Source organism: Saccopteryx leptura, chromosome 2 (genome assembly GCF_036850995.1).
Source record: "Saccopteryx leptura isolate mSacLep1 chromosome 2, mSacLep1_pri_phased_curated, whole genome shotgun sequence".
Classification (NCBI taxonomy): Eukaryota; Metazoa; Chordata; class Mammalia; order Chiroptera; family Emballonuridae; genus Saccopteryx; species Saccopteryx leptura.
Window position 1 is genome coordinate 316,186,704 of NC_089504.1, and position 26,834 is coordinate 316,213,537.

The 26,834-nt window shown below is 52.6% G+C and overlaps 1 protein-coding gene across 1 annotated transcript; it reads right to left on the reverse strand.

Moving 5' to 3' along the window:
* Positions 1-26,112, reverse strand: TRPV5 (transient receptor potential cation channel subfamily V member 5). The gene is made up of 15 exons (XM_066366195.1): positions 25,819-26,112; positions 23,452-23,549; positions 23,237-23,359; positions 22,691-22,828; positions 22,321-22,419; positions 21,996-22,171; positions 21,110-21,256; positions 19,540-19,752; positions 8,449-8,535; positions 8,274-8,350; positions 7,894-8,059; positions 7,633-7,699; positions 5,376-5,644; positions 2,322-2,428; positions 1-1,588 (listed from the first exon to the last, which is right to left on the reverse strand). The coding sequence occupies exons 1-15, from the start codon at positions 25,944-25,946 to the stop codon at positions 1,297-1,299; spliced, it is 2,187 nt and encodes a 728-aa protein (XP_066222292.1). The 5' UTR covers positions 25,947-26,112; the 3' UTR covers positions 1-1,296.
* Positions 26,113-26,834: the final 722 nt, after the last annotated feature.

Genomic DNA, 26,834 nt, shown 5'->3' on the forward strand with positions numbered 1-26,834 from the left:
GCGGAGAAACAGGACTGCTTGTATATTGCTGGAGGAAATGCAAAATAGCACAGCCACTGAGGAAAAGAGGATGGCACTTCCTTTAACAATTGAGCAAAGGTTACCAGAAGATCCAGCCAGTCCACTTGTAGGTACATCCCCGAAGGAACTTAAAAGGGGGCTCAGATAACTGTACACCAATATTCATGTGTGTTCCTCACACCAGCCAAGAGCTGGAAAGAACCCAACTGTCCAGCAATGGAAGAAGGAATAAACAAAATCCATATGCACACAATTAAATTATTATTTTGTCTTTAAAATGAATGAGTTTCTCTTTTTTAATTTTATTGATTTTAGAGAAAGAGAGAGAAATATCAATTCGTTTCTGTATGTGCCCTGACCGGGGATCAAACCGACAACGTCTGCGTGTTGGGACGATGCCATAACCAACGCAGCCATCCACCCAGGGTGAAAAGTACATGCTACAACATGGATGAATCTTGAAAGCACTGTGCTAAGTGAAATACGTTGGACACAACAGAACTAATATTGTACGACTCCACTTTTATGAGGTGCCTAGAGTAGTCAAATTAGTAACTGAAAGTAGAATATTGGTTATCAGCGGCTGTGGGGAGGGGAGATTTGGGAGATCATGTTCAATGGGTACAAGAGTCTCACCTGGATGGGAAAATTCTATAGATAAATACCAGTGATATTGCCCAACAAGGCGAATGGCACTAATGCCATGCGATTGTATACCTAAAAATGGTTAAAATGGTCAATTTTATAATTTTAAGTGTATATTACCACAATGATCTTTTTAAAAATAAATATAGCAAGGATAAAGAACCTTTCTTGCCATTCTCTAGGTGAGGCTTGGTTGCTGCATGGGGAGAGAACCCTTCAGCGCTGGAGGAAAGGGCGGGACCACAGCCTCCGCCATGCCTGGCTCCGCCCACATTAAGCACGTGGAGGTAGGCAGGCTATACACCCGACTCCCTTCCAGTACCTGTAGGGGCAGCAGGGGGACTCAGACATTACCAGTCTTCCCTCCCTACCTCAAGTCTCTGATGGCCAAGTCCAACCATTCTTGACAAGAAACCTTTGTTTCCCAAGATGTGGGCCTTCCAGATGCGTAGAGCAACACATTCTCATTGCCCATCTCCAGAAATCCTCTGGTGAAGGCTGAGATGCGGCCTTCAAGAATTATTCTGTCTGCCCCGCCCACAATGAACGGCATGGAAAAAGTGCCCTGTCCCCCACTCTGCCTCCCAGCCCGGGCCACCTGGACTATGTCAAGAGTAACGGGGATCCCAGTCATAGATAAATATTGTCCTCTCCATCCCCCTCGCCAAGGTCTAGTCCGAAGTGTCCCAGGGTGTTGCGACGAAGGATCTCCCAGCCCCGGTGACTGCTGCTGCTCTGGGATGTGGTCCGAGACAGGGAGGGTGTTGGGAGGGTCAGGGAGGCTCTGGCTAGAGTCCCACTTCCAACTGTGGAGGGCTGTTTCCCGGAAAGGCGATCTTGTTCGTCCTCCTTGTCTGAGGACTTGAACGCTTCCACATAGCGGAGCACTCGCATGGGGTTCTGATCATGGTGGCTCTCGATCCTGAGGAGGGGAAAGGCGAGCACACTCAGTGGAGGTCGGGGAGACAGGCCAGGGGGAGAAACTGAGGTGAATGGGGAGCTTGGTGGGGACTGGCTCAAGGGAAAGGGGAAGGTGGGGAGCAGAGCTGACATAAGAAGAACATTCAAGGTCAAGTGAAGAAAAGTTCAATGGAATGGAGGACCAAGTGGGGTGGAGACCAAACAGGTCTTGCACTCAGGATGTGGATGTGGGTATGACGGTGGGGGGGTGTGGGGGAACGCGAAAGAGAAACAAAGGCAAGTAAGAGATAAGCATGTCTCCAAGATGGAGTGCAATTCAGGACATAAATAAGAGAAGAAGAGAGGTCAGGAGCTAAGAATAGAGCTCAGAATAGGAGGCTAGCTGCAAGGCAAGACTATGCTAGAAATGGGGGTCAGCCGGGAACAGACGAGGACAAGTTGGGTGAGCCATGCCCACACCCAAGCACGGCCACGTGCAGGTAGCCTTTTGCACGTCACCGCCCTGACAGACCCCCGGCCTGCACCAGCTGTCGTCATTCTTTCTAGCCCTCCTTGGCCCCCGCCTCCTCCCTCACACTGGCTGATGCAGGCTCACTTTATAGAGTGACAACGTCTCCTTTGGCTTTGATTTGGGATCTCAAGACTGGAGAGAAGGGTGAGTGCGGAATTGGTCACCCTTGCTCCCACGACATCACACACGTTTTCAGTTCACGCATGTGTGCACTGTCACTCACCGCAGGAACCAGCGGTCCCCCAGCCCGTACTTGCACCCGCAGATCCCAGAGCGAGGCCACAGGAAGCGAGGCATCTTCCTCTCCAGCATCACCGTGGTGGCCACGACCTGGAAGGGGAGAGGGAGAACTCAGAAAAAGCCACGGGGTTCCAAGGACACTGGAGGCCACGGACAGAAAGCCCAAGGGAAACCGTGGATGAAGGACACCAGATGTGAGTGGAGGTGACAGCCTTTAATCCATCCCTTGTCCTGTGCTGGGCACCATGCTCTCCGCTTTACTCGTAAAAGGAGAGAGACTATGTTACGAGTGTTGTGAATAGAACAGTGACCTCTACATTACTATTCAGCCATGGAAATATGAGTCACGCCAAAGTAATTTCATTTGCTTTTTCATAGGAAAGCCACAGACCAACTATCTTGATTTAAATAAAATGATTAAATCAAATCTCTGGGATCTAGAGGGTGAGGTAAAGCTGCCAATGTCTGGGGAGTTGGTAGTGAATGAAGTACCCACAACCTAAGATTAAAAAGAGCGAGTTAATAATGGCAAACTTGGCAGGGAAAATGCTAGTGACGTGTCACATGTGCTGTCCTGCGCCTGGCCCTCATTAATTACTTAGATGAAACATAGAAGAAAAATGTATCAAATATGCCTGCCACACAAAATAGGTAGGGAGACGTAATTTGCAAGGTGACAGAAGCAATACACAAATGATCTCAGCAGACTGGAATGCTGGGCAGAAATCAAGTCACATAAGATTTAAGGAAACCAAATCTAAGGCCCTTCGGGTATGTTTAAGACTCAAGCGTCCGTCCAAGTGCAGGAACACGGAGAAGGGCTGAACTAAGGAAGCTGAGTAACAGAGATGTGGGGTTCTAGTTGATCGTAAACTTAATAAAGGCCAGTTGCAGATGTGCCTAACTCAGCTGTAGGTGCTATTTATAGTACAATGTCCCAAGCAAGGAGAGGCATGCCCGCGCTTCACGCTGCATTCCTCCTGTCCTGGAGGGACCGTTCCAGTCTTGAAAGGACCGTGATCTATTAGAACATGAAGAGAAGAGTGCGGTCAGGATGGCTTGGGGCCAGGAAGCTTTATTAGTTGAAGGGACTGCCAATCCTTTAAAAACAAACCCAAGCCTCCACTTTCCATTCTTGCACTCCCTGTCCTTATAGTCGTCCACACTTCTTCCCATCTCTCAGTTTCTTAGCTGCACCAGGTCCCTCCAACCTCCGGACTTCCGGTCATTCTATCCCCTTTCCCTGGACAGCTCCTCCCCCTCTTTGTCTTGACAAAGACAGTTTATTGTTTCCTCTTGTACCATCTTTCATTCCCCCCTCCCCACCTTCTATGGTCACAGACCCCACCTTCCATTCAGAGAATGACTCCTTCTCTACCCTCGGTCCATCAGTGAGGGCAGACTCGTCTGCACACAGTCCTGGTTAATCAGTCTGCTCTTCTCCTGACTCCTCTTAAATGTCACTCCATCAGAAAAGCATTTCCTAACTTTCCCACCGGAATCCTGTGTTGCACCCCGTCCTCAGCATCTGTCTCTATGATGCTTCTGCTACAATTGTACAGCTTCCTGGGAAGTCGTTTGTTTACTGTCTGTCTTCCCAAACAGCCGGTACGCTCCACGAGGGACCAGACTGCTTTGGTGTGTTCATGCGCATGTCCCCCAGCTCCTGGACACTTCCCAACTTACAGTAGGCTCTAAATAATTATTGTTAAACTGCCTGACCTGTGGTGGCACAGTGGACAAAGCACCCGCCTGGAACACTGAGGTCGCTGGTTCCAAATCCCAGGCTTGCCTGGTCAAGGTACATCCAAGGAGGAACTACAAGTTGATGATTCCTGTTACTCCCCCTTCCCTTTCTCTCTCTCTCTCTCTCTCTCTCTCTCTCTCTCTCTCTCTCTCTCCTCTCTCACTAAAATCAATAAATAAAATCTATGAAAAATAATTATTGTAAAAAAAAAATTATTGTTAAATGACTGAAATTTCTGAGGGATTAAACAATGTCTGTATTCAAATATTTGAACGGTACTCAAATGGGAGAGTGTGTTCTGCATTATACAAAAAGAAAAGACTAGGGCCAAAGAATGGAATTATAGAAAGATACATTTCAGCTCAATGTCACATGGGTTTTCCCAATAACAAAAAACATTTCAATGTGAAATAAGCCCTCCTCCTCCCAAACACTGCCCAAAACTCCATGATATTGAATGACCCTCTAACCCAGTGGTAGTCAACCTGGTCCCTACCACCCACTAGTGGGCATTCTAGTTTTCATGGTGGGTGGTAGCGGAGCAACCAAAGTATAAATAAAAAGATAGATTTAACTATAGTAAATTGTTTTATTCTGCCAAACTTAGTGAAAATCCGACATAAAGTACTTGGTAAGTAATTATTATTATATGCTTTAACTTGCTGTAACTCTGCTTTATAAATTTTATAAAGTAAGGTTACTTCTCTACTTTATAAATCACCATTACTGTGAAAATGGTGGGCGGTTAGGAAATTTTACTACTAACAGAGATACAAAAATGGGCGGTAGGTATAAGAAGGTTGACTACCCCTGCTCTAACTGATGAATGATTATACATTGGGTAGAAACTCAACTGGAGGACCACTGAAGATGTTTCCAACCCTAAAATTTTATTAGCCTAAGATGAGGTAAAAAAAAAACAAAACTAGATCACAGAGAAATGGGGAGTTATGAAAGCCAATGGAAGATAAGGTCCAAGTTAAAAACTAGGATGTATAAGAACAAGATGGTGCCCATTCCCAGGGGACTCAGAGATGACTGCTGGACCTATCTTTCCCCTGTGACCAATACCCTCCGATCTTGGATATTGGTCCTACCCATTGCTACCATTTACCCTCCTTGGTCCCCTCCATTTGTCCAAATGTACCTCTGTTGAGGTGACAGCCCTACTGGGTTTCCTGTGACTCTCCTAAGACCCTGTGACACTCTCCTGTGACCCACCATAACATACCACACTGATTTTCCCCTCCATCCCCTGCTCCTTAGTAAGACTCGCAGCAGGGAGCTCACCTGAGCCCTCCACAGCTCATCCCGCTCCTGGGCCACCCGCCAGTGAGTGTCGCCCATCATGGCGATGAACAGGTTGAGCATGAGCAGTGTGGCGATGATGGCAAAGGCCGCGTAGGTGATGCTGTACATGAAGGGCAGGTCCACGTCATAGTTGGCGGGGCCATCGATGATGGTGAGGAAAAGCTCAAAGGTGCTGAACAGCGACGTGGGGTAGTTGTAGAATTCCCCCAGCTTGCTCGGGTCCTCTGTCTGGAAGATGATAAAGAATGCTGCTCCGCCCAGGAAGAGAAGAAAGGATGGGAATGGGGGGGGGGGGGGGAAGAGCGTTATCACAATAAGCCTTCCTTCTACCCCCAACATATATCCTCACACACGTACACGCACGTACACAAACTCACATCCTCACAAATGTAGGTGTGTGAGGTGAGTATAAACATGGTAGTCTCATTTTGCCTGGCTAATCCTGAGATGTTCTACGGCCAAGTCCACCATTCTGGATAATGTTAATACTCACTCATTTAGCAAAAAAGTGCATATATACATATATAGATATTTAGTATTTTACAGTTTTACCTTTTTTTTTTTTTTTTTTTTTACAAAGACAGAGAGAGAGAGTCAGAGAGAGGGACAGATAGGGACAGACAGACAGGAACCGAGAAAGATGAGAAGCATCAATCATCAGTTTTTTGTTGTGGCACTTTTTTAGTTATTCATTGATTGCTTTCTCATATGTGCCCTGACCGTGGGACTATAGCAGACCGAGTAACCCCTTGCTTGAGCCAGCGACCTTGGGTCCAAGCTGGTGAGCTTTACTCAAACCAAATGAGCCTGTGCTCAAGCTGACGATCTTGGGATCTCGAACCTGGGTCCTCTGCATCCCAGTCCGACGCTCTATCCACTGCACCACCGTCTGGTCAGGCCAGTTTTACCCTTTTATAGTTCATCTGTTGGTGCAGTTTTTTGGTCTACTGTTTTATGGGATCTCTGTTCAACAGGAAATTCCCAGGACAGAAATAGTGTCCTTTGTACTGAGCCCTGGTCCACTAGAATTGGGGGGTCTTCAAATACCATCTAGTATAACCCCCTTGTCTTATAACTGTTCAGTTGCAGACATTGAAGACTGGATCAGAGTTTTGCCACCCTTCACTCTTCCTTCCTCTTTCTGCCTTTACCTAAGAACTTCCTTCTACTCATTCACTTTCCCCGCCCTCCCCCATCCTTCCCCATCTGCCACTCCCTTGCTGTGACCCCCTCTCTCCTCCCTGGCATGTCCCCACAGTGCCCCAGGCCCTCAGTGGGTCCCTGACTGCCTCTCCTCCCAACTCTCCCATCTGTTTCTTCTCTCATTCTTCAAACTCTGCAAACTGTTTTTGTACCTCCTTTGGAAAATTCTTTCCCTTTTTTTTTCAACTTAGCCCACGTGTGGTCGTTACGTGGTATTGAAGGCTGTGTGTCTCCTCCGTCTGTGTAAACACAGAGGCTGAAGCACGACACTGTTGCCATTTGCCTACACTGTTTCCTCAGACCCACAAGCGGCCAGTCTTTCCTGTTTAATGTCCCCCTTGCTCCAAAGCCCTGTTTCTGTGTCTCCTTTAAAGATCTTGCAAGGCAGGTAGTCAACACGAATGTTACTGGCTCAGAAATTCAGAGCACACGGGTCTACCTTCCAGGCCAAACTAAGTGACCCAGCGTCTACAGATGTCAGTGTGTATTTTTTTTTTTTTTTTTTTTTTTATTTCTGAAGCTGGAAACGGGGAGAGACAGTCAGACAGACTCCCGCATGCGCCCGACCGGGATCCACCCGGCAAGCCCACCAGGAGCGACGCTCTGCCCACCAGGGGGCGATGCTCTGCCCCTCTGGGGTGTCGCTCTGCCACGACCAGAGCCACTCTAGTGCCTGGGGCAGAGGCCAAGGAGCCATCCCCAGCACCTGGGCCATCTTTGCTCCAATGGAGCCTTGGCTGCGGGAGGGGAAGAGAGAGACAGAGAGGAAGGAGGGAGGGGGGGGGGTGGAGAAGCAAATGGGCGCTTCTCCTATGTGCCCTGGCCGGGAATCGAACCCAGGTCCCCCGCACGCCAGGCCGACGCTCTACCGCTGAGCCAACCGGCCAGGGCTATCAGTGTGTATTTTTTGCCTCACTTTCTGCCGGAGGGGGGGAGCAAATGGGACTGCAAATGAGAACTGAGAGCAAGAGTAGGAGTGAATGTTCTGGAGATCTGGACCAGGCTCTAGTGGGGGAAGGGCTAGTGCTCTCACCTGAGGCAAACCCCAGGATGACCACGGCCATCAGCCAGCAGAAACGCAGCAGGTCTCCAAAGATCATCTACAGGAAACAGAGAAGGGAGAGAGGGCGGGTTGAGCCTTTTCCCATCTGTCTCTCAGCAGCAATCGCTGGTCATCAGGAGGTCCCTGTAGCCCCACCAGATCCGCCCTGAGCAGCATTTTCCTTATTGCCCCACCCCATCCCTCTGTCGTGGAGGGCTGAAGCCAGAGGAAGCTTGCAGGGGAGGCACGGACCTTCTGGATCATGATGGTGAAGGGGCCCAGCATCTGGAATCCTCGGGCGAAGTACATGACGCTGCACCAGCCCAGCACCAGGGCGAAGGACATGGGCACCACCTCCCCGCCGGTGTTGGTGAGCCGCATCACCATGGTCACCAGCACCAGGGAGGCAGAGGTGATGCTGGGGGGAGGGGAGCAGGGAGCAGGGAGTGAGGAGGGCTGGGAATGTTCTAGGTCCCCTCCAGCACAGTCATGACTTGGGCGGTACACACACACTCAGGCTTGGTCTATCTAAAGCGCATGTACAGGGAGGGTCAGCCGAGGGCTGGGTCCCAGAGAGAACCCAGGACAATTCTGGTGAGGGAAAGCATGGGCCGGAAGGAAGGGACACTCACATGATGACATGGAACGGCCCTCCAAGGACGGTCTGTCCAAAATAGCGAGACGCACCAACCCTGAAGATGTCCGGGATCTGGGAGGAGGCCAGGAAAACCCAAAGACCATGGAGAATGCAGTTCAGGTGAGGGCCTCGGGCAGACGGCCTCGGCCTGGACCCCTCCTGGGCCTCACCTCTAGGAACAGCATGATCACAGCCCCGATGACGGTCACCAGCTCCCCCACCAGCCGGACTTTATCCTGTTCCGTGACATAGGCCTCCTACGAGGGGAAATTAGGGATGAGAGATGCTTTCGGGGCAAGTGGTCTAAAGCAAAGTCCCTCCAGGACAAAGAAATGCTCACCTTACCCTCCTTGGTGGTATCTGTCACTGTGGCCGACTCTGTGACCAGCACACTAGTCTGTGCACCCTGGGTTCCACATATGCTGCTGATGCCGATCATTTGAGCTATCACCTTGCAAGTCAACTTTTAGCTATATGTTGCGAGCAGTAATCTATGACAGGGGCACTGAGGGGCTGAGCTCACATTTCAGAACAGCAAGGTAGGAAAGTTACTGTGGCAGGAAGAAGAATTAGTGGCTTGGAGTGGTTTCAGCAATGCAGAAAGTCCAGCTTTTCCAACCTCACTGTGGTTCCTGGCAGGTAGAACAGACTATAGAAATCAAACAGCGTTCAATTTCCGGCATGGAGCCAGAAGCCACCGGCTCTGGGGAAACCTTAAAGCTGTCGCTAAACCTCCCTGCACTTGAAGTTTCTCGTCTGTAAAATGAAAGTCCGATGTTTACCTCCCTGGGGAGGTATTGGGAAGATTGAATTAGATGATGTATTTGGATGGACCTCATAAATCATAAAGCACCGTAGAAATGTGTATGGTGGATTTATTATGACTTAGCCGTTGAGAAAAGGGCAGACAAGATGTGGGAGACACCAGCTAGATTTTAGTTCTGAGGAAGAGCCCCCACCTTGTCCTGAGCAGTGAGTGTAGGTCAACTAAAAAGACCATCCTTCTGTGCCTATTACTTCACAGGAAAAACCTTTGCAACATCATGCAGATGTAGGGATAGAATTCTATAACCAACATCCTTAACTCTTTTTGAAGTTCTGAGCCCGTCTGAGCAGAAAGGCTACAGACCCTCCTCCCAGAAGACTGTCTGCATGTCTGTAATCCCCACATCAGATTGTATAACTCATTTTAAAACACTGAAGTCCCCTCTAGGCTTTTGCGAACCATGTTCTCTAAGGTCATATCTGTGACTAGTGCCCTCGAGATGGGACTTGACGGTCCCTGGGCCAGTGGGAAAGTCCATGGTTTCAAACGAGGAGGATGCGATTGCTCGCGAGGCACAAGGAACACCAGGCATCTTCACTTGGCCAATAAACTGGAGCCTCTGAGCATCGCTCTGCCAGCCACATCGGGGGTGCACTCACCGGTCCAGGGAGAGGTACAGCTTTTGAACTAGGAAGAGATGCCACATGGTAGGAGGAGCTCTATGGTAGAAAGAAGGTGCCCACCCAGTGCCCCACGGCTGCTCAGAAGGAGCCAAGGAGCTAGCCTTGAAGAGCAGAGCCAAAGCGACCAGCAGATGGTAGAAATGTTTCAGGTCCACCATGTGGGGCCAGAGAAGACCAAGAAAAAAGTCGGTGTCCGTGTGTCTGGTGAACAATGCGCTCTAACAGCCTCTGACTAGACTTCTGTTCCTTTTCTGTCGTTTAAGGAGTTGATGATAAGTAAACTCCTCTAACATTCATCTCTCTTGAGAAACTGCAGAATGTTATTTGATCATGTAACAGGACATCTCCCTTCTTTCTTGCTTCCAAGGAAGCTCAGTGTTGGTTTTTCCTGCCTAGCTCTAGCAACGAATTGAATAAATACCCTCTCCTCCATCCTGAAATTCGGTTCATGGGCCTCGTCCTGTTTCTTTATTCTCCTGTCCTCATGGCATCTGTCTCCAATTAGAAAACCCACCAGCAGCTTCTTTTGATATTGGGTAGTAAGAAGTAGGACAAACAAGTATGTTAGCGATGCCAACAAAATAGCATTAAGTACAGAAATAATTGCATCTATGCCATATGTGTGTTCGTATACAATTTTTGAATTCATCTTTTTTAGTTTTTTTTTTTAATTTTTAATTGTATTTTGGGGGGGGTGACATTGGTTAATAAATTCATATAGGTTTGTATGTTGGTTGAGTCATGCCTAGAACACGGCCACCAACCTTTTCTTGGCTCAACGAAGAAAAGAAGGAACTCACTGTGCACAAGTTGGCCATGTGAGCTGTGGGGACTTAGAGTGACCCTAGGGGACGGCAGGGCAGTGGCACTGGCTATTTCCTCAGGACATGAAAAGGCAAAACCCCTTTTCCTGAGAAGGTTGACATGAGAAGGTTGGGGACAGTTTCAGTCACTGCAACCCCCTTCTGGGGTTTGCCCTCACCATCACCCTTTGCTTGTTCAACAGGTTTTGTTATAGTTAGGAGCTCCCCCGCATGAGTTCATTCATGAGAAACAGAGGTGTCCAGGGACCCCAAGCTTTTGTGTCAGCTCCACCTGTGACCCGACTGTCCTAAAGTCACTGTGTTGCCAAAGTTCTTGTCCCTCAAACCAGGCAGCAGGGTGCCACAGTCTCCCTCCTCAACCGCATTTTTCTGGTTCAGCCTTACTTAATCCTCAGGACTTAAGGTGCAACACTCCTCCTGGGTCAGGTGTCTCTTCTGTGGGTTCCTGGTGCCAATCTCAGCCATGGTCCTCAACAGCACACTGAAATCCTCTGGGTACCCCAGGTCTCACCAGTAATCTTAGAGCGCCCTGAGAGTGGGGACATCTAACTCCACCTTTTCATCCACATCCACACACACAGTAGGTGTTTCCAGAGTAAGAAAGGAAAGCAGGAAGGAGGGAGTAGAGAGGCGAGCAGGCAGGTTCAAGCTGAGCACAACCCGAGAGCGACAGAAGGGGTGAGACTCGGGTAAAGGGTGACCACGCACTGGGCTTTTCGGGCACTTCCAGATCCGAGCTCAAGGTCACCGAAGCAGGCTTGGCTAATATTACCCTGAGAAAATATTCCACCCCACCTCTTTCAATACAAATGCCTGCCAGCAATGACCAGAAGTCTCGACATCATCACATGGCTTGAAATTTCAGGAGCTGTCAACAGCTGACGCCCCTGCAGAAGCTGACTTCCGGTGAGAACTGGCCAGGTAGGTGAGCACGCTCTCACTTATCACGGGCTGAGCTTGGTGCCTTGAAGGAAATGCCCAGAAGGCTTATGTGCAGATGCAACTATGGATCACTGCAGGGGTGGGCGGGGAGCACAGTGACCCCAGCGGAAGCTGGGAGGGCACCAGAAAGGTTATCTAAAGTCTTAGACCCACTTTTCCTCCCCAAGATCCCAGTCTTGCAAAGGAATGAAGCCACCAGAGAGAGTTTTACTCACTCATAATGAAGAGTTACTCTGATCCTAAACTATGCGGGGGTTTCTAACCAGGCTGCCCATCAGAAGCAAGGGGAAGTTTTTTGTCACAACGCCTTTGCCAGGCCAAAGCCTGGGGACTCGCACTGAATTGGTTTGGATCAGAGACCTAGCCTTTTTTATTTTTATTTTTTGATGTACATAGTTGTTTCTGCTCTGTACCTCAAGCTGAGAATAACTGGGCCAAAAAGCTAAAAATAAAAAGGAAAATTTCCTGGTCTCCATCTAAGGCTACTTTCCAAAGATTTATTTCATGTCCCGGTCTCCGCATTTTCTTGGGAGGATTAACCTGGGAAATGTCTACTCTCTACAAGAGGAGTCCTTACCACAGAAGTAGGGCTTACCCTATATACCAAGAGGTTAACCACATCAAAAACAGTGCCTATCATCAAATCTGGAAACAGACAGCAGTTCTGGTAGCTGGGGGTGGGGGCATGCCGCCCCCAGCCTCCCCCATCCTGTCCAGGAAAGATTAGATGCAGCCAGATAAAGTGAGAGCGTAGCCTGGAGACATGCGTTTCTTATGCAATGGGTCCACTCAGAAAGAAGACTGAAGCCCAGCGTTACCCTGGTTACCCTGGAGGAAGAAATGGACTGGCTTTCTGTTAAAGGGTTAGGTTCTGAGCAAAGCAGACCAGAACCTGAGCCCAAGACCCAGCACTGCACTTGGTGGAGGGTCTTTGCCAAGGTTCGTTCCCCTTCTTGACTTCAGATTCACTGTCTCTGAAATGATGATAACAATTTTATTTATGAGGATATCTATGAGGCTCAAATGACGTAAAAGGGCTGTCATCCAAAATGGGCTCTGCATAATCATCCAGCCTTGCCCAAAAGTGAGTCAGAAACCCAGGACCTCGGTCCCGCCCCAGCCTGGCTTCCTGACTCTGCATGTGACAGCCCCTCCTGGGCGTGGGCGAATGCACGTCAGTGCACAGAGCGAGCACTGGCAGGTGTGGTTTTTACCCAGCGGCTCCCTGCCTCTCCTCATCCCCTTCCCCACCTTTCGCTTGCTGGGATTGTTCCACACGAAGCCCGTCAGGACCCCTGAGCAAGTCCTGAGCAAAGTAGCGCAGCACTGGAGATCAGCTGGGCTTCCAAATAGCTGCGTGCTCTGGGTCGTGGCGAGCTCATGAGAAACAATGACATGTGGACAAATGGATGCACAGACTGTGGCAGGCAGGGGATAATTTGAAACGAATGGAGACCTACCTGCCATGTCCCTCCTGCCTCAGTCCACTCCCTTGCTCCTCGCCTGACCCATTGCAGGGACAGTCTCAATCATCTTTCCATCAATAGTCAATAGGCCTCCCGACACCAGCCCTTTCTCTCGGTCTGCCCATCACAGCCCAAGGACAATCAGCCATTGTCTCTTGTTTGCTAACTTGCAATTACCTCTGAACTGGTCTCCCTACATCCTCCCTGGCACCCCTCAAAGCTGTTCTCCACCCTAAAAACAGACATTTTTTAAAAAGTCTCACCAAGGCACTCCCTTGCTTAAAACCCTCCCAAGCTTCCCATCACCTCTGGGATAAAGAGATGGCTTCTTTATCAGCAGAGCCTGCAAGGTCCTGAATGACATGGGAAGGACCTGCCTGGACAACCCCATGGAGGCTCCGGCCCGGCTCCCTGGGCTCTGGCCAGGCTTCCCCCAGGGTCTCAGTGCTGGTGAGGCACTTCCCGCGTTTGCAAATGAGCGTTCTTTCTGCCCAGAACCCACTTTTCACCTATAACTGTTCCCCAAGTCTCAGCTCAGTCACCTTCCTCGGGGAGGGCTTCCCGGGCCCGACACACCTCTCATTTCTTTCTCTTGACCTAGGAAAAAATTAATGTAAATTGCAACACTCACACTGAAATGACCTATCTATGCATTTAATTAGTGTAAATGTTGGTCAAATAAGTTTGTAAATAATGATATATATGTTTGCTCGTGTATATTCTGCATTGGATGTGGGGGGACAGGCTGTAAGCAGGCAGGATTCTTATAGCCTAAGGCTTAGTTTTAAGACTAAGCCTTTCCCACCCTTTTTGATGTAGGGTGGTGCACCCTCATGAGGAATCCCATTATGCTTCAGATAAGTGACTTTGTATCAGAGACTTCCTTGTTTGTATATTGGATTAAAGGTTTGGTTTCTACACTATAAAGTGGGGCAGATCAGGAGCTTGCTCTCTCTAGGTTCCTGAGATTATAGCATTAGAAGAGAGAGCAGAGAAAGGCCACGTGGAGGAGAGGAGATGCAGCCAAGATGGCAGAGTGCTGAAGGAGAAGCCAGTTAGTGCAGTTTGTGCAGAGAGGAGATGGGGAACAGAGGTGAATAAGGCCGGTGAAGTAGAACATTTGATCCTAGGAAAACTCAGATAAGTCAGTGGTTTTGGGAGCCCTGAATGGAAAGGGAAGTGTTTTCCCATTGTATTTCTTGCCCACCGGGCACGAGCTAGGATTAAAGCTAATGGCCCACCAGTTCTTGGCTCCGTTGTTTCATTACCAAATGTCTGAATTAAATGCGAACCTGCATGGGCCAGGCAGCTGTGATGGTGGCCATGGCTACTGGCTTTACAGTAAACCAGTCTGCAACCTTTCAAAGGGCAGAGAGAGCTCATGTGCTTGGCTCAGACCACGTTGCGTTTCTAATATCTAGAATAATATTGAGGTTCCATGAGGTTCTTGATGACTATTTGTTTAATGAATAAATTTGTGAAATTATTTTTGGGGGGGAGAAAGGGCAAAGGAGCAATGGAGAAAATTTTCAAGAGACAAAAAGGCAATTTGATGGTGAGTGATCCACCATCTTGCTGACCAGCACAGCGAGAGTCTGATGATCTGTTGGTCAAGTAAGTTTTTAAATGATATATATTTGCTCACTTATAGTTTGCATTGGGTGTGGGGGACAGGCTATAAGCAGGCAGGGTAGTTATAACCTAAGGCAGGGATCCCCAAACTACGGCCCGCAGGCCGCATCTGGCCCCTGCCGCGCTTCCGGAAGGGGCAGCTCTTTCATTGGTGGTCAGTGAGACCGCAAAGCACGGCATCACTCATGTACAGTACTACTTCCAGTGATGCAGGACGCACACATCATGGCTCTGGAAGCTCGTCATATCACTTGTTACGGCTAGCAGTGACAAATATGGAACTGGACATTGACCATCTCATAAGCCAAAAGCAGGCCCATAGTTCCCATTAAAATACTGGTCAGTTTGTTGATTTAAATTTACTTGTTCTTTATTTTAAATATTGTATTTGTTCCCGTTTTGTTTTTTTACTTTAAAATAAGATATGTGCAGTGTGCATAGGGTTTTGTTCATAGTTTTTTTATAGTCCGGCCCTCCCACGGTCTGAGGGACAGTGAACTGGCCCCCTGTGTATAAAAAGTTTGGGGACCCCTGGCCCAAGGCTTAGTTTTAAGACTAAGCTTTTCCCCATACCCTTGACTGTTGCTTGATGTAGGGTGGTGCACTCTTGTGAGGAATCCCATTATGCTTCAGATAAGTGACTGTATCAGAGACTTCCTTGTTTGTATATTGGATTAAAGGTTTTGATTTCTACACTATAAAATGGGGCAGACTGGGAACTTGCTTTCTCTCGGTTCCTGAGATTAGCATTAGAGAGGAGAGCAGAGAAAGGCCACGTGGAGGAGCGGAGAGTTAGCCAAAATGGCGGAGTGCTGAAAGAGAAGCCAGTTTGTGTAGAGTTTATGCAGAGAGGAGATGGGAAACAGAGGTGAATAAAACTGGTGAGGCAGATATCTTTGATTCTAGGAAACTTGGATAAGTCAGTAGCTTTGTGAGCACTGAATGGGTGGGTTTTGGAGCCCAGTGTGTGTTTTTACTTGCCCACTGGGTGCAAAAAGCTAGGATTAAAGGTAATGGCCCACCAGTTCTTGGCTCCGTTGTTTCATTACCATCTGTCCGAATCTAATGCCAACCTGCATGGGCCAGGCGGCTGTGATGGTGACCGTGGCTACTGGCTTTACATGATCCGAGTGAGCAACTTAAGACTGGAGAGCTGGGCTCAGTCAATTTAAAGATGGAAGCCGTAGTTCTCAGCCTCAGCTAACTATCTGGATCCCTCAAAGAGTCTCTTAAAAATACCAGTGCCGGGGCGGCTTTGGACATTTTGATGGATTAGGTGTGATGTGGCTGAGAACTAGTCGCTTGACCAGCTTCCCGTGTTTCTAACCTGTTGTCTTGGTTAAAGACCCTGGGTCTAGTCCGGAGGTAGGCTCTGTTAGGATGAACACCCAAGCTGCCTGACTCCCAGACTTTGAACTGCCACCTCACCTGGAACCTAAGAGAACCAGTACTGTGGCAAATATTGTTCTGTCTAAACCCAAACAGACACTGAACGGAGAGAGGACATGAACTCCAGTTAATTCACAGGGTCCTCAGGAAACACTGAAAAGTGTAACTCTCATGGCTGAACAGTGAGGCAACTGAGACTGAGGGCACTCACTAAGGAGTCTCCCAGAGCTAGGTGGAGGCTGACTCTGGCTTCACATACGTCTGCTTTTCTGCAGTTTGTACTTTCTCTTCCACTTGAACTATCTCAAGATGGTGCTCTGGGCTGCACCCACGGAGCCCAGGGACCGCCCCAGATCCCACGAGATCCACTGAAGATATCGTACAGTGACTGAGAGCCCTGTGTGTCCAGCTTGAATAAAATAATTAGATACTAAAATACTCATTTATCTAAAAAAAAGCTTCCTGGGCTAACTAATACAGCAATAATTATATTAATCAAGTCAACACACTGTATTTCCATTTTTTCCAAGACTTTCAAGTAATAAAAAAGCAGGAAAAAAAAAAAAGAGAATTTCCCTAGTTAACTCATCCAGTGCATCATGAAGGCAGAATCCTTCCAAACATTGTGATAAGGGTGGGAGCCCCTGATCTCACCCACACAGACTTACCACTGAGAGAGGAACAGAAACGGTCCCTAAACTCAGGGCCAAGTCTCACGGGCATGGCCAAAGAGCAGGAGCCTCTCACTGGCGTACTTTGCTATCCAAACCCTTCACATTGGCATTCTCAACCTTCTTAGTCCCCCTTTCCCCGGCAAGAAAAAGATATTTGAAAGCCAAGAGTCTTGTGTTTGGGCCAAAGTGGCTTTTACCTACATAGAAGGCAAAGGGTAAAACACGCTAAAGAGGAAAAGGAAGGAGCAGGAAAGAAAAAGGACGGGGAGGTGCACTCAGCCGTCCTTATGTGTCTCCAAGTCCTGAGGCCAGGGGAGGGGGTTTTAAAATATAATTTAGACTCTCAGGGTCAAAGAAGCATGTTTGTACATCATTCGTCCTGCCCCAGAGAGACAGAGTCACAGAGGGAGGAGACCCAGTGCTAATACATTGCCTGGCATCACCCAGCTCTTGGGCCAGAAGGCTATCCAGACCCCAGATCGGGAGCACCCCTCAGTGAGCGTGGCACACAGGAGGCCCGGGGAGGAGCCTCAGACCCCAGATCGGGAGCACCCCTCAGTGAGCGTGGCACACAGGAGGCCCGGGGAGGAGCCTCAGACCCCAGATCGGGGGCACCCCTCAGTGAGCGTGGGACACAGGGGGCCCAGGGAGGAGCCTCAGACCCCAGATCGGGAGCACCCCTCAGTGAGCGTGGGACAGGGGGCCCGGGAAGGAGCCTCAGACCCCAGATCGGGAGAATCCCTCAGTGAGCGTGGCACACAGGAGGCCCCGGGAGAAGCCTCAGACCCCAGATCGGGAGAATCCCTCAGTGAGCGTGGCACACAGGAGGCCCCGGGAGAAGCCTCAGACCCCAGATCGGGAGCACCCCTCAGTGAGCGTGGCACACAGGAGGCCCGGGGAGGAGCCTCAGACCCCAGATCGGGAGCACCCCTCAGTGAGCGTGGGACACAGGGGGCCCGGGGAGGAGCCTCAGACCCCAGATCAGGAGCACCCCTCAGTGAGCGTTGGACACAGGGGGCCCGGGGAGGAGCCTCAGACCCCCGATCGGGAGCACCCCTCAGTGAGCATGGGACACAGGGGGCCCGGGGAGGAGCCTCAGACCCCAGATCGGGAGAATCCCTCAGTGAGCGTGGCACACAGGAGGCCCCGGGAGAAGCCTCAGACCCTGGATCGGGAGCACCCCTCAGTGAGCGTGGGACACAGGGGGCCCGGGGAGGAGCCTCAGACCCCGGATCGGGAGCACCCCTCAGTGAGCGTGGCACACAGGAGGCCCGGGGAGGAGCCTCAGACCCCAGATCGGGAGCACCCCTCAGTGAGCGTGGGACACAGGGGGCCTGGGGAGGAGCCTTAGACCCCAGATCGGGAGCACCCCTCAGTGAGCGTGGCACACAGGAGGCCTGGGGAGGAGCCTCAGACCCCAGATTGGGAGCACCCCTCAGTGAGCGTGGCACACAGGAGGCCTGGGGAGGAGCCTCAGACCCCAGATTGGGAGCACCCCTCAGTGAGTGTGGCACACAGGAGGCCTGGGGAGGAGCATCTTTGTGGAAAGAGGGCCAGGCTGTTGGAAAAGCCCAGGACCCGCAACTCATTCATGCTTATACTTTTCCCCAGTTTTGGCCACTCACCCATCCCACCTGACCATCTTCTATGTGGGCAAACCTCATGCCCAGTTTGAGATACACGGGACACAACCTCTCCTGAGCACCCACAACCTCTGCTAACAAGCCAGCAAATCCTTCTTTGGGAGAGACAGTGGCTCTGGACACACAAGCACCTATCAATGTATTGAGAGGCAGTGATAGAAGGAGAGACGGAGTGTCTTGACCTACTTTGGGTTGAGTGACGCACACAGCCCTGTCCTTCTCTGAGCATATCTTCGCCCTGGGTCTAACTTGGGTCCCTGATCAGCAGGCAGTTTCTGCTCCCTTCCTGACGCAGGTCCCAGATGAGCTGTACTCACGGACGGCCCATCCTGCACACGGCACGAACGCGCTGTCACCTCGCTCCCCCTCGCTTGGCTAACGCCTTCTTCCTGTATCCTTCACCATCTGCCCCCCCACGCCTGCGGCCCCTTCCAGCTCTTTTCAGGTCACCACCAGGACAAAAAAACTGTCCTATGAGTATTCAAGCAGCCCAGCAAGCGTAGCTATGCTTGTTGAATGTCTGCACTCAGAAATACTTGTGAGAGTCTACACAGTCTGTTCAGGCGCAGGAGGTTTGCTCCCTTCAAGAGGAGACGCGTACATTTCCTCCGCACCTCGGCTCAGCGTCCCCGCCGCCCAGGCCTCTGAAGGACACCACCGCACGCAAGGCCACCAGAGCAAAAGGGGCCGAGGCTATCTGCCTCAGCCTCCTACCAACCCCGGCAGCCTCCTGCGGAACGTCGGAGGCGGCGGGGGGACAGCAGGCACCTTCCCACCAATGTGCCCCGACAGCGGCGCACAGAATGGGCCGCGAGCCAGGAGGCCGCGGCTGCCGCACAGACCGGAAGCAGACTCAGACCGGAAGCAGACTCAGACCGGAAGCAGACTCAGACACGGCCTTGGAGCACGAGGCCCCTCCCTTCCGGAGCACCGCGTCTGCCTCCCCGTTCCCATTACAGGAGAGGGTCCCCTCTGCAAACTGAAAGGAGTTTCACCAGTGTCCACGCAGCATCCCAGACACCACGCATTCTCCCAGACTGAACCAAGAGAAGCCACAGCTGCCCCGACCAGTGGAGTTTTACTCAGTGAGCCCCCTCCCTGGTGCCCTTGTCTCACGCCCAGTTTCTGTCTGGGGGGGTCAGGAGCCCCGCAAGGGAGGGGCATTTCCTGGGAAGTATCACTGGCCCCCGGAGCCACCGGCCCGCGTTTCCATCCCCTTTCCTCCCCTCGGGTAAGAGTCACCTGTAGCAGCTTCTGCTCCAGCAGGGTGATGTCTCGGGAGGCCGTGCGATTGCCGCTCCGGAACTTGAGGGGCCGGTAGACGCAGCACGTGGTGAAGCAGCACATGTAGAGCACGTACAAGGCGCCCAGCAGGCAGAAGTAGGGCCGCCCGTACCGCTGCCACTTGAAGCTCACCAGCTGCTTCACCGGCGTCTGCTCCAGGATCTCGCGAGCCTGCCACGGAAGGAGAACCAGGCTTGGGGTGACCGACGTCCTGGGCAGGGCTGGGTTTCCCCCTGGAGGGTGGGGCAACGACCTAAGCCCGATGGGTTCGGTGGCTCTGACGTGATTAGACGGGGACAGGTAAAAGATACAGATGAGAGAGGGCGATGGACATCTGAGAAAGTAGCAGAAAACAGCCAATTCAAAGCACAGCTGGAGAGATTAACATCTTTTTCATTGAACCTCGAGAGTGCAGAGTTTCCAAATGTGCTCTGCCGGACAGGGCAGGAAGGTCAAGATGCTCTAGCCATAAGGTGGGAGCCCGCGCCTCCTGATGGAACTGAAGGGGACAGCAGTGAGGGGAATGAGAGAAAGAAATTTGGAAGGAATATTCTGCCCAAGACAAGAATAGAGCCTGCAGGAGAACACTGGGGAGCCAGCTGAAGTTCAGAGACCGCGGCTTTGCGGTGGCACAACCCACCGGAGAGGTCGGCGCTCCAGTGCCTATGAAATCCGGCGCGAAGCTTGTCTGTTTCCAGCAGTATGCTCTGAGGAGGCTCACACACACTAGCCACTCACCTTTTCCTCCATTCACGAGCACTCAGTCACCTGAGGGTACAGCTCTAGCAGGGTTCCTAGGAAACTGTCAAGTGGCACATAAACAGCAGAAGCTATATCCTGCCACGCTCTTGGAGGTTCTTGGAAGCTCGAAGCATTTGCTCCACTCTGTCTTCAGCAAATGCTCCTTTTCCTCCTACCACTCAGCTTGTTCCTGTCCAGGTAACTGGTGTTTTTCTCTCTCCGGGAAGCTGTCTTTTTTCTCATCTTCCTGGGGATTCTCAGCTGCTCCTTGAAGATGCAGCTCAAGCACTCTGGGGCACTGTCTCTGGCTCATCTAACCTCAATTTTGCTGCCAGGGCGCCCAGGACAACCCCGGAGATAGTGTATGTGGGACTCAGCTGTGATGATTGAGGAAAGGGACTGCAATTAAGGAAGCTCACTGACAGGCACTGAACTTAATTTCTGTATTCTCAGTTCATTGTATAGCATCTGAGGCCCAGAAAGTGCTCAATATGCTGAAGGAAGGAAGGAAGGGGAAGGGGAGGGGAAGGGGGAGGGGGAGGGGAGATAGGAAACTATTTCCATTTGGAGAGTCCCTGCCCTGAAATGTATGAGACAAGTAAGGGAAAGGGACTACAGGGAAAGTGCAGTCAGGGAAGGAGTGCTGATTGGACTTTTCTTTCCAAGGTCCTAGAAGTCTCCCCGCCATCTATTACCAGGAGAGGAAGAGGCTGGAGCCCAGGATCTTAGCAAAGGGACAGGCTCTACAGGAACACATGACGGTCCCGAGTCCTTGTGGCACCCATACCTCTCGCTTCTTGGAGGAGACCACAAGCTCCAGAAAGGACACCTTCTCTCCCCAGGAGTCGATCTCCGTGAGGTCGTAGAGAGTGGAGGTCAGTGGCCCGCAGGTCCACTGGATGTGTCTCCGCCTCTGCATGAGGTGCTGGAACATCTTTGAGAGCACAGCGGGGAGCAGAGGGTCGGCAGGTGAGAAGCCAGTGTGGGGAATACCCACCACCACTGAAGAGCCCAGTGCCCGTTCGTAGGGACTGACCGACAGTCGGGAGTTGCAAGCCTCTGATTACATGAACCTCTTTATTAATTCTTGGTTATCTTTCCTTCCCACAAACACCCAATATGCCTGAACAGGCAGTGGCGCAGTGGATAGAGCGTTGGACTGGGATGCGGAAGGACCCAGGTTCGAGACCCCGAGGTCGCCAGCTTGAGTGCAGGCTCATCTGGCTTGAGCAAAAAGCTCACCAGCTTGGACCCAAAGTCACTGGCTCCAGCAAGGGGTTACTCGGTCTGCTGAAGGCCCGCGGTCAAGGCACATATGAGAAAGCAATCAATGAACAACTAAGGTGTCACAGCGAAAAACTGATGATTGATGCTTCTCATCTCTCTCTGTTCCTGTCTGTCTGTCCCTATCTATCCCTCTCTCTGACTCTCTCTATCCCTGTACATGAATAAATAAATAAAACAAAAGGATAATCATTAAAAACAAACAAAACACCCAATAAAGATCTGAAAGAAGAGAACAGGCAAAGGGAGCTGAACTCTGGGCTCCCCGCAGATCTAAGGACGAGTCTCGGTCCTCTGAGCTGAGGCTGTCAGTGATGGACCCGGAAGTGAGGAAGCGCCAGCCTCTGCGGATCAGGAGAACAGCACGTGGTTCTGGGGAGTGTCCTCACCACTGTGTTGCCCTCCACGCCTGCCAGCTTGAACGGGGTGAGCCCCTGGTGATTGGGCACGAGGTCCAGGGACTGCAGGTGGCCCCCGCACCCGTCGTAGGACAGCAGCAGGTTGTACATCTGGCAGGCAAAGGTTTTGTTGGGCTGGAAGACGAGGATGTGCAGCACCGTGTTTCCTGGGGGAGGACGCGGGTGTCATGGGGCCACTGGACCCAAGTCTCTGGTGGTCCCCATGCCCACCCCAGGGTGGGCCCGACGGTTATCCCAGACCCTCCTGTCCCACCCCCTTCCTGTTCCCCAGGTCCTTTCCGCACCCAGGCCTTACCCAGGGAGTCCTGGGCCCGAATGTTAGCTCCATGTTCAATGAGCAGACGCACGATCTCCTCGCTGCCCACGCAGGCGGCGAAGGACAAAGGGTGCTCCCCTGGGGACAGAGGCCCCACGACATGAGTGCAGGTGCGACGGGCATTCTCCCCAGTGACTGCTGCCTGTTCCTCCCCACATCTCAGCTCTGGGCTTGGGGGCCCGTGGGCAGAACCAGAGGCAGGGACGGTGCCGAGGGCCCTGGGGGAATGGCTCTGACCCTGAGCCCTATGAGGGCTGACCTCACCTCCACAGTCCCCGGGCCTGGGGCCTCCTGGCCTGCCTGCCCTTTGCTCTTGCCCTCCCTCCCCAGCCCCGGCCCTGGCTCTCACCAAAGTAGATGTGGTTGTGGGGGCTGAGGCGGAAAGCTGTGCCCGTAGCCCTGGCGGAGACGCTGGCCCCGTGGGCGAGCAGGGCTTTCACCAAGTTCACATTCTGGTTCATGATGGCCACGTGCAGTGCAGTCTGACCTGGTTCAGAGAGAGCCCCCCATCATGGGTCTGTCCCCACCTCTTCCAGAGGCTCACCATTGGCCTGTCTAGCAGGAGGTCCCTGACAGGCCCTTGAATAGAAGTTTGCCCCTGGCTCAGCAGAGTGGCTTGGGGCTGAGAGCAATTAGTCCCCTGGGGCCATCTGTGTCATTGTCCCTAACTGTTGGCTGTTGGGGGTGGGCATAGTTGTAATCACTTTAGTGTTGCTGTGGAAGAAACAGAGCCCTGTCCTTCATGGACTGTGACAGGAGTCAAAGCAAAATAATAAACAGCTCATAGAAGTAACAGAAGCTAAAGACCAGGACCTTTCTATCCTCCCAACTCAGGGGCCCAGACAAGCTGGCCCCTTGCCTTTTTGCACCTTGAAGAGCTGGGCAGGCTGCTCACCTACAAGCGGCTCGCACAGGGTGGGTGTGAGGACCAGGTCCGGAGCGGCCTCCATCAGCACCATGGCGGCCTCCAGGTTGTCATACAGGGCTGCCACGTGCAGTGCAGTCTCCCCCAGGGCTCCTGCAGGACGGTAAGAACCAGGCCCCATGGCGGAAGCCCTGGGAGCCCCAGGCCGGAGGGGCCGTCTCCGGCACACTGGACCCTGAGCCTACCTCTTTGTCGGAAGTCACAGCTTCTGTCCAGCAGGAGTTTCTTCAGGGCACACAGGTCATTCTTCTTGGCTGCCCACAGCAGCGGGGAGTCCTGGATCCTGGGGGAAGAGGACAGGGGTCAGAGGGAGACAGAATGGCAGCAAGGCCCGGGGCAGAGCCATCGCCTCACAGTGGGTCTGTCCTCACCGGGGGCCTCGGGGCTCACCAAGGGGCCGACTCAGCAGACGGTTGCAAGAAGGGGGCCTGGGCTGTGGAATGGGTGGCTCTAGTGGTCTGGACAGGAGACCATCAGTCTGGCTGAATCAATCTAAGCCATGGAAATGTTTCGGGAATGTGGGGAGGTGGCACAGGTGGAGGAGGTGGAATTTCTGTCCCCAGTGGACACCCTGGCCTGTTGGACGGGCTCCCTTTGACCAACAAGAGCTCAGACCTGGGTGGAGGAAGGGTGTGGGCCAGGGGTTCCAGCTGCCCACATCTGTGAGTGGCTGAAGGTCTGATTACCCCTCTGGCCTGTTTAGAGACACATCCCTGCAGGGGGCAGGGAGAGTTCAGGGTGGGCTCGGGGGATCTATTCCTTCTGTGTTCTACCCTCAGATTGAAGGATATAATCTGTGAGTGGCTGAAGGTCTGATTACCCCTCTGGCCTGTTTAGAGACACATCCCTGCAGGGGGCAGGGAGAGTTCAGGGTGGGCTTGGGGGATCTATTCCTTCTGTGTTTTGCCCTCACATTGAAGGATATACACCCCAGGTTTTCAGTGAGGAGAGGCTCAGCTTGGAGCTTTTCAGACAGTGCCGCTAGGGGTGGGGAAGCCCTGCAGAGATGCCCGCTCGGGGCACCTCTCTTGGTTAATCTTTGCTCTCCCCCTGGCCTGGATGAGGCAAACAAGATAAAGCCGACGCCAGTCCCGCTGGGCAGGTGAGGATTAGCTGGCTGCAGAGGTGACCGCGGGGTCTGGCAGGCTGAGGGTCAGGAGAGAGAGACAAAAGGTAGACAAACCGACCAGAGACCGTGATGTCTGCCTGCCCCAAATTCCTCCTTTCCAGGGATCCCATGTGCCACTGGAAAAGGTGTTTTATTTACAGAAGCAGCTTTTTGTTTTTGTTTTTTTTTTATCTCAAGCTGGAGCTCAGGTCTGCCCTTTAGAGAAGACCTCAGGAGGGACCAGGGAGGGAGAGACAGCCCCTGCCCACCTCACCTGGGCCTGTAGTCTCAGGGCACCCAGCTCGAGTGGCCGGGCTGGGCTGCCAGAGTCCGCCCCATGCGCAGGACACTGCACACAGCCTCATCGCCTGGGGCTGCAGCCCACTGCCCCTGCAGGAGGAGGTCCAGGACCCAGCCCTCCCCATTCTGAAGCTGGACAGAGGTGAGGAGGCCAGAGGTCCGGTCACGGGCCCCAGGTGGTAAGCAAGCAGAAAGTCTCTCTCTGGAATGGGGCTCAGGCTGCACCCAGGCCCCGCCACGCAACTGGGGAGGCCCAGTGAGACAGGAAAGGGCAGGACCCCTCGTTCAAAGAACTATCAAGACATTCAAGTTAAAGACGTCAGTGCATGCAACAGAGTGCAGGCTGCCATGATACTAGAACCTCTGTCCTCAGCTCATTCCCCCGCTCTCTGATGGGACAAGCGTCCCCCAAACACTGCCAGGCAGACCCTGTGGGCAGGTCTGGACCTCAGGGCTAACGCGCCAGGGAATGACTAGCCCCAGGTGCATCAGCCCCACCTGGACTGTGTCCCAGGAGCAGATGCAGGCTTTCCGGGCGTCTGTGTCCTCCGTTCCCAGCCTGATACCGCACACGGTAGGCTCAGTAAAAGGCAGATGAGGTGAACGGAGGACTCTCCAGTGTCACCTGGGTTTCCCTCCACCGCTGCTCAGCTCCGAATGAGCCAAGTTCTCCTCCTTCCCACCAATCACTTTTCCCGTATACTCACGCTAATTCTTCCCTCTTTCCTCAACCAGCAAGGCCTCTAAAACCCACATGCTCTCTCTCATCCCTCCCCAGCAGCCTGCCCCACCCCAGCCCGCACCTGCCTGCAACCACCGCCCCCCCCAACACACACACACACTGGCTTCTTCTCTCTGACCCCTCTGGTGCCCACCCCCCTCTCCCACCAGGCAGGCAGGCGAGATCCTGCGGAGGAATCTACAGAATCCACACTCAAGGCCTCCCTCCCTGCGTGGCCACCCTCCACCACCACTAAGAGGGGCAGCTGGGGTTTTGTGACTGTAACAGGGGGGCTGGGGGCAAAGGGCACCTCTGAGTGCCTGGTGCTGGTGTCTTGGGTCTAGAGTTAGACCGGAGAGGTCGGGCAGGTTTGTGGATCAGCGGGAGGCGGGAGGCGGGATGCAGTGTGACCCGCCAGCCTACCTCTTCTGTTGCAGCATGTGGGCCTCGTCCAGACGCTGATCCCAGTTCTTCTCTCTGAACAGCCAGGGGCTCAGAAGTTTCTGGAGGTGGGCCCAGGGCCCTTTTGCCTTGGGTGGTGACACCCCCATGTCTTCTCCTCGAGGGCACTGGCAGGTGATGGGGAGTGGTAAGGCGCAGGTCCGGGGCCTCAGCAGCTACTGAGGTGGCAGCAGGGTCGGCTTGGGGCTGGGAGTGAGAGTGAGTGTCTCTCCCGAGTGCAGCAGGCAGCGTGTGGCTGTAGGGTGTGTGTGTGAGCGTGCACGTGCACTGGGGACTGGCAGCAGGACTAGGAGACAGTGGCTTTACCTGCAGGGGGAGGAGCTCTTTCCCGAGGGAACCTCTGGGACAGTGGGCCTGCCCCCTTCCCTTCCTGAGCCAGGAGGGAAGAGGGGAGGGGGAACTCTGGTCCCGCAGTGGGCTGGGGCTGAGACCTGGACAGGTGAGGGGTGGGGCAGAGCCAGCTGGACAGGGAGCCAGGGGAGACACCTGGAAGCCCGGCCCCACAGCCCGGCAAGCGGAAGGTCCAGTTTTCCAGCTGGGCAATCAGCCTGGTTTGAATCCCGGCTCCGCAGCCCTTGTACACCTGTTAGGTGAGTTTTCTGCACCTCAGTCTGCTAATCTGTAAAATGGGGGTAGCACCTCTGCTCTCTCATGGAAGCAGCTGTAAAGCATGATCCTAAGAGCTCAAGGAGGCTGAGTCTCCTTCCATAGATGGGCTCAGGAGCGACCCCCTCCTGGGGGGCTGCTGCTTCTCAACCCTGCAGCCCCGCCTCACCCCTCCTCGGTGCGAAACCCACAGGGACTCCTCTCCCCTACCAGCTTCGTGGAGCCCCCGCCAGAGACCTTCCGAGGGCCCTGCGTTCTCACAGAGGCCGAGCAGCAGGAAGTGAGGGCCGATGGAAGAGGAAGACCCTCGTTTGGGTCCCTTTCCCAAAATGAAACAGTAGAAGGTTGAGGAAAACCAAGGGAGCCTTATG

Excerpts from the sequence above, each read along its gene's own strand:
- TRPV5 (XM_066366195.1), bottom strand. The coding sequence starts at position 25,946 with ATGGGGGTGTCACCACCCAAGGCAAAAGGGCCCTGGGCCCACCTCCAG. Across the intron at positions 22,420-22,690 it reads CCACAACCACATCTACTTTG|GGGAGCACCCTTTGTCCTTC; the intron begins GTGAGAGCCAGG and ends CTCTGTCCCCAG. Across the intron at positions 8,536-19,539 it reads TGGAGCAGAAGCTGCTACAG|GAGGCCTATGTCACGGAACA; the intron begins GTGACTCTTACC and ends TTCCCCTCGTAG.